The 13119-nt window shown below is 40.0% G+C and overlaps 1 protein-coding gene across 1 annotated transcript in view; it reads left to right on the forward strand.

The window, feature by feature from the left end:
• csmd2 (CUB and Sushi multiple domains 2) overlaps nt 1-13119 on the forward strand; it is a 198949-nt gene that overhangs the window by 25497 nt on the left and 160333 nt on the right. The window contains exon 3 of the mRNA XM_026299974.1: nt 8246-8358. Coding sequence (XP_026155759.1) covers nt 8246-8358 — 113 coding nt within the window. The remainder of the gene's footprint in view (nt 1-8245; nt 8359-13119) is intronic.

The raw sequence follows: 13119 nt of genomic DNA on the forward strand, positions 1-13119 counted from the left end.
GTATTGTTTTGTGGGTTTGATATCCAAAGCTTCAAATTAAAGTCAGAGGCAGTATACCTGTGATGTTTATACATAGAACTGTCTCTTTTGCATAAGCAAGTAGTGCTGAAGTGATATGTGCATGCTGTCGTGCATTCTCCAAAATGTCATAAACATCTCAGCAGCCTTGGATGGTTTAAATATAAGAGTGATAAGAGCTCTGTAGCACACACTCACCCACACCCATACTGACATGGCTCCCTATACGCTATTCCTTCATAATTTATAATCATTATTTTCAAACATTTTCTGCCATTTATTGACATGTATATTTAAAAAGTAACACAATATTTAGTTATCTGATAATGGAAAAACAACTAATACATTACATGGGATCTAGCACTCAGCCTCATGAAGGACTGCTGTGGCTGGTGCATATAGTGTTCATATAGGGTAAAGTTCTTTTATTAATGTGCTACAAGGTTGAAGAGCAATGTAAATGTAAAATCATTTCTCAACCTGATCTCTATCAAAATAACATTTTTCAGCATTAGGCTTGGTTCACTACAAATTAATTAATTAATTAAATAAAATAAAAATCTGCTTAAAGACAGCAATGAAAGCAGTATAGTGGGGTAGAACCTATTTGTATTTGACCCATCTAACCACATGCCAAACAACAACAAAAAAATGCTCAAAGCTGTAATCTGTACGACTGTGAAGCACAGATGTTTTCCTTGTGCACCATTTGTTTCCCAGCTTAGGCAAATCCCTGCCATATTTTTCCATCCTTTGTCAGTTTTGTGAGTGTCGCTGCAGTCACATGTTTGTTCCTTGATTTTACCCTTTCCCTTTGTTTTATCTTGTTCATCCCTGGGAGATTCAGAGCATAGCGGTCTAATTAGTTATCCTAACACCTTGTGAAACGTGGCAATGGATAAAACACACTCATTGTGCATGCCGCACACACACATGTGCATAGGTAAACTAGCTGTGCTGTTTCAAAAGGATTCGCTGCACCTGTAATTACATAGATGTTGCATGTGACCAGTCACACTTGTGCTTATTTAGTAATGGTAATCTGTGAATCCATCATAAAAGATGTTAAATCAGTTTATAGCAGTTTCATACTGTACAGTTAATAGCAGTGATGTTGAGGACTAAAATAAATATGGACCAAAAAGCCACAGACTTTCCAGAGAGAGGGTGTTATAATGTCGACATCTACCTGCAGAGAAGGACTTAAAGAGAGACTGTCGACTGTATACAGAAACAAGACCAACAGCATATAAGTAAATCTGTTTGTGAGAGCCTGCAGATAATTTAAGATCCGAACCAGCTCTTTTTCCACTAACATAAACAGAGCACCGACCCCCCCCGTCTCCTTTCCCTCCGCTGCTCTTTGATCTTCCTTGCCACAGGAATTTAAGAGAAGCGACAGGTAGAAACTAAATAGCACTGGTTGGGCTTGGTCACTGTGTCCCTGTTAGTCGTGCTGGCTAATCAGATCTTCTGCATAACCTTGTTTTGGAGTTTATTAGTAGTATCCCTCTGTAGCATGAAGGGGAAGCTGTAGATCACAGCAAGAGGAAGAGAGAGAGAGAGAGAGAGTGCAGTGTGCAAATGATTAAATTTTGAATATAAATTCAGAGCTTATTGCAATATCTTTGAAGAAACCTCAACGGCTTAGACTTAAAAACCATGCACTGCAGTCATGCATATGTGCAAACACTGAGTCATTTAAAAACATTCAAAGGTATGTGGATATCTGGATGCTACACCCCCACCTCATTCCAACACAGTAGGCATTTGTATGATGATGCAACAGCCTTCACTGGATTGGAAAGACTCTCCATAAGATACTAAGAACCTGACTACAGGGATTAGGTGTAAACAGCATTTATGAGTTTGAGTTCTGATGTTGGGTGACAAGGCCTGGATTGCAGTTGACATTCCAGTTAATTTCAAAGGTGTGTGTGCAGCCCAGTCAAGTTTCTATGCAACAAACCTAGACCTTATACACCTGGCTTTGGGCAGGTTTCCAATTAGATTTATTCAGTGATTTAAATATGTCTAGTGTCTGTTTCTGACAGTTGGACAAACAGTTGTCTATTTACGGCTTTGGATGTTATGTTTCCACATAACTGCTGACTATAAATCTCTTTGTATTTATGAAAAACTAGCAACAAACAGTGATGTATAGTAAAAGAGGTAAAAGAAGCGATGCAGATGTAGCTAAAGGAAAAAGTAAATCACACCCACTATTGTATATTCCATATGTAACAGATATGTTGCTTTTGATTTTTAATGTAACATTTATTTTGAAAAATATAACAAAAATAGCATGTACAAAAATATCTGGACCTGATAGTTTGTAGCCCACCCTTTGGAGGCAATCACAGCAACTGAGTGCTTTTTATAGCTCTTAACCAGACTTGTACGCTTCACAAATGGCAGTTTGACCCAGTCTTCTTGAACAAACTGCTCCATTTCTCTCAGGTTTGCTGGCTGCTTTCTCCCAGCTGTGAGTTTCAGCTCTGTCTATAAGTGGTCATTTGGATTAAGATCAGCAGGGCACTTCAGAACTGTATTTCTCTCATCTGTTCTTGGTACTGTTACATGAAAGGAGTGTTTTTGGTTGAGTCCATTTATAGCCACATATGATGCACCCAGACAGTTACCCCACATCTGGAGCTCAGTTTACATCTGATTTCCAGAATTCTGCCTTAAGAAAATGTTAACTGCTCCTATAACCCCACTGAAAAGTATGTCAGTGGGGTGGGTCATTTTCTAGTGATTGGTTATGGGGTAATGGTACCCAGATGAAAACCTTAACTAGTGAAAGATATCTTGAATGTATGTTATGCTAAGTGGCAAACTGCAGCTTTTGAGTCAACAGCATCTCCTCTAAAGCTGAGAAATTCTGGGAAAGACAAAATCTAATGGTGATTTTTTTGTTGGATTTTTGACCTTGTTCCCAGTTTGCTTTCAGGTGAGTCTCTTCTGCCTGTCCCCATTCTTTCCATGATACGACATTGTTGTGTGTCATAATTACTCTGTCCACTCACGCACCCACAGAGCCTTGTACCGGCGAGTAAACAGCAGCATATCTCATGGCAAGCACTTAGCTTTGTCACTTTCCTGGGGGCATGTGTGGCATAACATTGAATTAGTTTTATTTTATCCCTAATTGTTTTCTGCCCGAGGATTATGGCAAAGCGATTTGTGCAGAGCAGGGGAAAACACAGTGGACATGTGAGCGTCAGCTTGTTCTATTTGTCAGCCTTGATGTGTTGTTGCTGTAATTGACTTATGTCTCTACAAAAAGGGAAGAAATGGACAAACAATACAGTGGTTATTTTTTTTATTTTTTTGTTTTTTTACTTCCTGACACTTTTGTCAGTGTTTATATTTCATTTAAGGATTCTGTCTTAAGGCTTCTCAAATGATAATTATTATAATAATGCTTTTAAATAATCATACAAGCATTATACATAGACTGTCCCTTTTTGTATAGTTGTAATACAAGAGAGGTCTTGTAGTCCACTGTGCTGCCTTACAGGCATATTTGAGGTTGGACATATGCAGATAGAACGTGCTGTTAATGCAGTGCAGACAACCTGGAGATAAACCTGAATACATCGTATACACGTATTGAACAGCAGACACTCCAGAGGATGTAAATCTGTGTGTGCATAAGCCATAAGGCCATACTAAACAGGTAGAATTAGATTTAAGGCCTAGATCAATTCAAGACTATGCACTTATCACTGATAAAGCCATCAGTCCTGTGTTGGGGCCTGTGTCTTTTCATGGCCCTAAAATGGACAGAACTAATGAGTAAAGTCCTCTATCACTGTTCTGACACTAAATTATTCACTTGTTTTCATCATCGCATTGCTTTTCTCCCTCATCCTTATTTCTCTCTCGACACAAAAGTTCATGTTCCATTATTTTGCTGTTTAAGTTTTCACATTTCGTCTGTTTTTCACAGCCAACCCCCACACATCTCTGTTTAGCTGTTCCTATTTTTTCTGGAGTGCTTCATCTGTTCAAATCTCCTCAAGTCGCACCTAATATTTTTTCCTCCCAGTCGTATCGTCTTTCTCCTCTCACCTTCCCTTCCACTCTGCTCTTCCCTTTATGTCAGCCTCTCTCTGCCCCCTTCTCTAGAGACACCGGTTTGTTAATGACTTTACTGTGGTTTGTCTCTCAGTTGGCGCTGACTGCGGTTGATTATCTCACCATCAGCATTCAGCGTCAGAGACATCTGAGAGACTCTCCCACTTTCCGTTCGGCCGCGATGCACAAATACCGTGTGATTTCACATGTTTATGAATATTGATGAGTGACTGCATGTTACATCCAGACTTTCCTTTTGTGAAAGATACAAGCCATTAGCATGTCATATTTAGAAATCTGTCAGTTTTCCTTTGAAATATTGATGGGTTGTGGGATCTATGAGCAGCTTTGTCGATCTACAAGTTTTTGCTGCGTCTACCTTCGTTGGCCTTTGTTGTGTTCTGGACAAAGTGAGGTGAAGATGACTCGTTAAAATTAAGAGACATTTGTTACCAGAAACTAAAATATGGCCAGTAACATAATGCAAAAAAAACGTAAAGGTTGTTCTCCCTTCCTCTTCTACAAACGTACTAACTATGATGATTACTAGTAACACGATTGCAAGGTTTCTGATTAAATAGCAGTGTTAACTGAAATTGAGAGCGCTGAAGGCTAACCGTAAAACTCTATCAAGGCAAGATCATGCCTTTGGGCAAAGTGACATGGTAAATTACAGCTTAACCAAACAGAAAGGATAAGAAGGCTGATAGAAGTGCTTATCGCCTTTGAAAGTTTTCCTATTAGCTGGAGGAATCAAATCATGTGTGTGGAACTAGTGTCCTATTTTAACCTCCACTAGGCTACACGGTCAGCTTTTTTTCTCTGTAAGGAGAGCAATCACACAATCACACACAGACACACACACTGGAAGGCAACAGATGGGATTTTCAACTACAATAAAAGAAGCATTGAGAATATTTTTCTTTCGCCAAGAACATACAGAAATGCTGGAACTAGACCAGTCTGTGTATGTGTGTGTGTCTGTGTGAGAGTGTGTGTGTGTGTGGCAATAGTGGACACTAGTTCTCTCTTACTGTTAGTGTGATAGGCAGTCAGTGGAGAATTAGAGCTCACAGAGCACACCCGAGCAGCAGCTCCTGGCCTTGACCACTGACAAGTTATAGCTGTGCACGGTCTTGTACCGAGTACACAATACACACACAAATACACATAAAAATATCCACGTAGTTCTTCATTCTGCGCTCCAACTCCTGCTCTCCCCATCTCTCTCTTACCACCCATCATTTATTGGCTAATGTCTCCCCTCTACTCAGCCATCAAAATCTTGCTGCTGTATCTATTTTTCTTTTTTCCCCTCCTCCCTCTTCCTCCTTCTGGGGGAAATTCAGCTGTATCAGCACTGTGCTTACCTTCCACCCTGAGAACTCACACCTACACACTCACACACACACTGACTGAGTGAATATGATTAAAGGATGCGTGACCTGATTTAGTCTCCGTCTGTATACAGCTGTAAACATGCATACATTTTGGGGGGGAAGATCACAAACACATGCATGCAAAAATGTTCAAATGAATAAAACTGTGTGCATATGTGTGTGTGTTTCCATGAGTATCTGAGGATGAATCCCTGAATAGCTGTGGAGCCTAATGAAGGATTTTCTCACCATGACTCATCCTAAAGCAACTCAAGTCTTGTGTTTGCAGTTTTTCCCTTCCCACGTATTGATGTGAATCTCTCACCTCCCCACTTTTCATTTACTCACCCCCCAACCTACTCTTCAACACTGCCATCTTCTCATTACGATATCTCCACTCTTTTCCTATACAGACATCTTTCTGCACGTATATTATGTCTCCTTGTCTGTCTGTGTGCCCCCTTACTGTTCCCATGAGTAGTGGTGGAATAATTGGAAGCAGAGGTTCTTCATTGAGATGATGCTGAGGCCAGTCAGGTGGAAAGCCCTCTTAATAGACCTCTGCACTCTCCATGTGCACGCACATGAGTTTATGTAAATGTGTACACACACATACAGCATATACTCTTTGGTCTGGATGCAGCCATGCACATATACAGCTATTCTTCTTTTTCGAGGGTCCTTATTTCTGAGATTACTCAGTTTCCCATACAGTACAAACCAATGATTTCCCATAAATTTTTCTTAACTTTTCTGTATCTTTTTTGCTTTTCTTCTGTTCCTCCCTCTTTTTTGCCTCTCCTCTATCAATTTACCACTCACTTGAGACACCTGCGCTGCAAATCCATTCTTTTGTATCGCTCAGTCGCAATCATATCTCGCATCTTTTCCTTGATAACAGCCAATCCCCCAGCTGGCTTTTTCACACTACCGGCTGCACGCCTGAGATTGCCACAGCTCATATCACATTGCAATATTTAATCTCCCTTTGCATGTGAAGCCAGTTTCTGTGTGTTTTCTGACGGTATCCATTTTGTTTTTTCTTAGCTTGGAAAAACGATTCAAAGCCATATCTGGCCTATGCCAGATGATCATGATTTGGATGCAGCAAGAATTGCTCTCAGCTTGTAGACACCCCCCTTCTCTGCCCCACCATCATACCCTCTATCAATCCCACCTTCCCTGCAGTGCACAGCCGAAACAAGATGGCTGCCTTCCAACTCAATTTGCGGTCAGCAAAGGGGCTATTTGCATGAACATGTGTCCCATCGTTTAGCTGATATCCCGCCATGACAATTTTACAGAGAGGAGTGAAATCATGCATATATTAAAGTCCTCTTCCCTTTTTGTTCCAATTCATCTTTTCCACACTGGTGTTTTGTAATTTTCCTCTACCTTCAATGTGGTACTTAAGGATTAAGTGATACACTGAGACCTCTCTTAACACCAAGAGATAAAAGGGAGGAATGTAATAGATTGTAAAATGGGGGATACACATGCAATGAGAAAGTGCATGTGGGAACAAAATTAAAGTGACACTTGGGAAGGGAACTTTCAAGGATGAGCTAAAAGTTGGGAGAGCAATATTGTCCTTTTGTTACAAACTGTAAATCCAGGGTGTGTAGAATACATACACTCACACACACACACATATTCATATCTATGCACAGTGAATCAACCTGTGGTGAGCACTGTTTTATAAATTAGTATTTGTATCTGTGTGTGAGTGCTGCAAGGCTCTGGGCTGCAGACATGTTAAATGGATGTAATAGCTGCTGAAGATGGAACTAATAAGACTAATAAGGCTCATTACTCAGAATTATTTAGCTTGTTTTAATCATAGTTTTAGTACACTGTTTATTAGTACTGATTATGAGCGTCAATGGGCTAACATTACCTAACTTTACGTAATGTTAACCTCAGTTAGCTAAAGTTACATTAGAGGCCTTGCTGCTAAAACTCTTAATATAAAGAGCCACAGGATCCGTGTACATTTTAACAGTTCAATTTCACCATTAGAACAACAGTAAAGAAGAAATATATGACTTTAAATGCACATTTGTCCACATAACCATCAAAAGAATAAAAATATTTGGACAAATTTATTTCTGACATTTAACGAAACTCCCGTCCGCACGGCATCAGTCACCTTATTTTTTCACACTAAAAGAAAGTTTTATCCGTGTTTCTGCATCTTCTTAAGAAAATTAATTAGCAATTTTTCTTGTTTCCATCACTGTCAGCAGAAAACCATATTTAAGCCCAGCTTATACAAAAATCAAATAACCCAGTTAACATTTTTTTGTTTCTTTTCAATATAAACCAGCAGAGCTGGTTAATAAAATTGTAGATCAGCCAAAGACAAGTTTGTAGACTGCATAAATGTCCAAATATTTGTTTATTATATGTTAACATTACTTGGCTATTACAAAATAAATAAATAAATATAATTTATGTTTGTTGTCTCTTTGCCTGTTGGTTATTTCTTACACTGCATGATTGCAGTTATACTGTCTCCACTGATGACATAAATATCTGTTGAGGTTTTCTGTCCTGTTGAGGTCTTAGCATGTTCATAATTTGTGAATCACTCAGAGCCTTGTTACACAAAAAGTCATCCTTGAATGCCAGAGGGAACAGCTGGCTTGACAGAAGCGGGTTTCATACCTAACCTTGCAACCAGCTGTGCTGTTGATTGGATCTTTTTTTTTTTTTTTTTTTGAATGTGTCTGACTGTTATTGTCCTTCTGTCCATTTGTTCTCAGGTTAACAGGGTTCCAGCTGCCTTCACCCATTGTGAGTACAGGCTCCAGGCTCACACTGTGGCTATTGTCTGACTACGCAGTCAGTGGGCAGGGATTTAAAGCTGTCTATGAAGGTAACACAACTTCCATGTTGTTTTTTTTTTTAAGTGATATAGCATAAATGTGATATGTGGAATGTGTTAAAGTTCAGTCTTAGTATTTGTATGGTAAGCCAGTTGTGAGATTTGTGACTTACCTGATGTTTCTCTCTTGATATTTCATCTCCCTATTGTTGCTCTAATGCATGCCAATAGTTTTAAATGCCTTTAGCCACTTCTGCTAGTGTTTCTTAGCTTAAAATGAAGGGCTTCCATACTGCTGTAAATATATATACCTTACAAAATGGAGAAAACAAATCATAAAAGCCATTATCTTCTCATATTCCAGAGCAAAATTATCAGTGTGTGATGAACTAATTGTATCATCAGATGGTTCAATTTAAAGCCATTCTATCCAGCTAGGTTATCATGTCGCCTTTCCCAGGCCAGGATTGGGACCTTTATCATGGTGACATGTAATGCTTAATGATCCATGGTGGGATGATATTAATGATGGCATTCTTCAAACCCACATAAGAGAAAGGCAAGCCTAGGGAGGGGATGGAAATACAAGCGAGTGACTAATTAGGCTAATTACCTGACAGGAGTTTGTGTTTTTGAGATATTGTGAATGTTGGGATGTGGCTCGATGGAGCAACAGCAAGAGGCTCTGGAGGCCTAAGACCACATTGCGTGACTAGATAAAACCAAAGACACAATAACAAAGAGACTGTTTTTTAACTCCACTTGGAGGCAATTAGAGCACTGTGGAATAAAACTGTCAGACTTGTCTTGCTTCTGACCTTGGATGATGTAATTGTCTCTTGTTGCAGATATATTTGAAGAAACTTTAAAAATGGTAGAGTAGGTATGGCAGGTATTTATAGTATTGTTACTCTAAATGATTAATGTTGATAATGGTAACACCTTACTACTTAAGATCCTACTTTCTCTCTTACACTTACATAAGCAGAACAGCAGAGTGAAAAATGCAAAAAAAAAAAAAAAAAAAGTAGCTGATCTTGTGGTAACTTTGATAACAGAGTGACAGGTTGAGGGATATCAACCCTGTTGAGTGTGAAGGCTTAATTACCTGTTGCCCACCTTACATGACACTGGTGAGATCAACTGTAGTGACATGCCACATGGGAAAACACAGAGGGCTCCACTGTGCTGACATATGGCGCTGCCCTGTGGGTTATAGTGAATGTGAATTGGAGAGAGAGTGAAGCATCAGCCATTGAAATTGAATGGACAATTAAGTTTTGTTTTCACAGGTTATGTATATATTTATGAATCTTGGCACACTATCCATTATCCCTCAGATGATGTGAATGCACAGTCCTATTCCCCTCCCATTGTCTGCTCTGTTATACTCTTAGGCAATTTCCTCATGGCAGACATGGCAGATTTGGCTTTACTGTGTCACTAAAACCCCACCAAGGCTTCCTGGCACAATGGGCAGAGAGAATGAACCTTCACCCTGTGGCTAGACACATTTTATCTGGGTACTGATTAGAATTAACACGAAGCTGGAAATCAGCAGAATGATAACAGCAGCCTGGGTAAACAAGTAAAAAAAAATACAAATAAAGAGAGTCTTGGTGTATTTCATGCTGGCGAAGTAATCACTAAATAGTCTTTTTAAAAGAAATATGTTAGACATTTTTCTGGTATTTGTGTATAGCATTGAGTAATGTCTGAAACAGTTGAGAGCTAAAAGCATATTTAAAGTTTTCATTTATTTCTCCCCCAGTTAATAGATCTTTTCTTATTCCTTTTTTCATGATTTGACGGCCTAATACCTGCTGCCAGCAGGAGTAATGTGAAGTTTCAACTAACTTTTCTGCCATTGAACTACCCAGGAAGCCAAGAAACACCAGGAAGATGTCACAGAAAGTGACACGGTGCTTTGTGCCTATTGTGTGCTTTGTATAACAGTTAGCCTGACCAGAAGCAACTGGCATAGAGCCACTGTTCTGCTTTGATTTGGAATTAGTGGTCAGGAGGGAACAAGTCTGAGAAAAGACAATGACCAAAGATTGTACAGCCCAGTATTGATGTTTGTCTAGTGGTAGCTAATTTCAAGTTACGTTACATACATTATGTAAAAACTGGCATCCATTATCCTGGATTCACCCTTTAAGTATCTAAAGGTTGAGTCATGGCAACTGGACATTCAGTTTTTAAGTCGAAACGTTTCCCCACCCATCCAGGTGGCTTCATCAGTCTGAGAAAAAAGCTGGACTGGAACCTCCAATATATCTTGGTTGCTTTCACTGCACCCCTAGTGAAGCTAGTGAAGCTATCTGTGTCCAAGTGGAAAAACCCTCCCTCAACAGGGTGGAGGGCTCAGACATAACCTGTCTTCAATTTACCAGGCTGCCCTTTCATCTGTTCCCAGGAAATGAAGGAACAAATCAAATGTTTCCCAGGGAGGACACACTCTGCAGCCAGGTGGTGAATCAGAGGGGTCACATGAGTCCACTATTAGATCCTAACAACCCTCACCTGAGCTCACTCCTTTGTTCACCTAACGAGCCTATTCAGACCAGGTGTGAAGTGAAACCAACTCAGAGGTGTGGGCCCAATGACTCTCACCTGGTTTACATAGCTCACCTAGTGAGCCTATGGGTCCAGCTTTTTTCTTAGACTGATGAAGCCACCTGGATGGGTGGTGAAATGTTTCCACCCTAAAACTGAAAGTCCAGTTGCCATGACTCAACCTTTAAATAACTTCGCCTGGACGACTGAGAATCTTCACAGACACCCTTTAAGTAATTTCTCACAGGTAGTATCTCTGTTCTTTTCATATTTTCTTATTGTAATGGTATTTGATGTCACTGTCAGGTCTTTGTTCCTTTTTCTCACACCAGTCAGTGCAAGTCCAAGTGGTGTGTGTAATGTTTACCTCAGGGAGGATAATCTGAATAAGGTACCTAAGATTACCAGCTGTGTGCAGGTGGCACTAAACAGAATGCAGCTTGGTTACTTGACAGCTGTGCCATTTCTCTGCCATGGTTCTAGGGGTTTTTGTTAGTATTCAGCAACTAGATGATAAACCTTGATCATGTCTCTAATGTATAAGTATGGAATTGACCTGTAAATATGAATGAAGGCTAAAAACTAGATGTAAATAGGTATAAATGAATATACTTAGGTGGAAGTTGCAGCTCTCTAGCAAGAATTTGCCTTAAGTTATCTAAGGTAGTGCTAGAAAAACAGTTGCTCGTGAGACTGCACTGTAACATCTATAATTACGTGTTTTTACAAGAAGGAGGGTTAAATCTGGGCTATTTTAGTAAAGACGAGGTGGTTCTAATTGATCTTGCTTCCTTTGTTTTATGCTAAAGCTTAACATCCTGCTGATGGAACAGGAAGCTTATTGTGCTGCTCATTACATATGACCCATTGCATAGCCACAGACGACAGCTTACTGTGCTTGGCTTTGGTTCTGTGTAGCTGTTGTCAGAGGAGATGAATGCTTCTCTGATTATATTTAAGTGCATACATTTGTCTGTGTGTGTCTGTGTGCCTTAAGTATGTTTCTGTGTAGATGTCACTGAGTATGTGTGTGTGGGTTTTACTCGCTGGATGTTCTTCCATTTTCTCAAATGAGATAAATGTCTTTTTTTCTTAGCCTGATTGGCTTTTCTCAGCACAGCTTTTGGCAGTAAAACCTCTGTATTGTGCAGCCTCGTTTTATTAGGACTGTGCTTACCATCCACCATTTTGGTGCAAGCCCATCTCGTCTATATTAGATATCTGTTCTGTTTCAGCCCACACTGCAATAAGCCTAAGTGCTGCACAGTCCATCTCCCCAGTGCTGTGTAATGGCCGAGACCAGTCTGGAATCTCTCCCCTCTCATCACCATGGCAACCACCAGACTCCTTTTTTCAGGCCTATTCTTCTTTTTCTCTTCTCCATCTCTTGGCAAACTATTTATGTTTAAGCTGGAAATACAGAGAAGGAAGCTAATGGAGGCAAAGAGAATTAGAAACATTTGCTGGGCTTCTGAAAAATATCTGCTGGGAAGAAAACTCTTATCTCTTCATGCCTTACTACATTCCTACGCTCCATCTGTTTTCTCTCCATCTTTTTTCCTCCGTCCTTATTCCTCTTCTTTCCTTTTCCTGCTGCACGTCAAATATCAACCTCAGTGCCTCCCATATTTTGTTGCCTGTTCACTAATGTTATCACTTGCTTTCCCCCACTCTCTCTCTCTCTTGAATATTAAAGTACTGTGATGATTATCCAGTCATGTGCCAAGTTTCTCTTCTGTCTGTGTCTTAGTTGCATAGTGAATGTGTCTCCCAACTGGGTCAACTGAAAAAAAAAAAAAAAATCACAGCCAGCTCCACTGCACAACTTAAGTAGTCCACCTCCTCAGCATTAAGTGACTGCAGGTGTCTGAAGAGAGGGAGAAAAAACATTTTGGTAAATAGTTCAAAAAGGAAAAGCTAAATAAAATGAGAATCCACTGAATTTATTATGAAGTGTTTGCTGTAACACCCACAGGCAGTCACATTTTTTCTCAAAGTGAATATAGGAGCAGCAGCTCCCCCTGGTCCTTTTGGCAACATAGCCTTCTGCTGCATCCATCAGAGCAGATAAATATTGTCTCCATATAAACTCACCCCCACCCCCCAAGATCGTGGGGGCCAAGGAGATGAGGGTGATGAGAGAGTGATGAAGCATGAGTGAGTCTAGTGCCTAATTGAAAAGTAAGACCTGTCCTGTTAAGTCAGTGAGTTGGCTAAATGACTTGGTGTGAAGATAGAGATGAAGCAACAGGA

This window comes from Mastacembelus armatus, chromosome 11 (assembly GCF_900324485.2).
Source record: "Mastacembelus armatus chromosome 11, fMasArm1.2, whole genome shotgun sequence".
Taxonomy (NCBI): domain Eukaryota; kingdom Metazoa; phylum Chordata; class Actinopteri; order Synbranchiformes; family Mastacembelidae; genus Mastacembelus; species Mastacembelus armatus.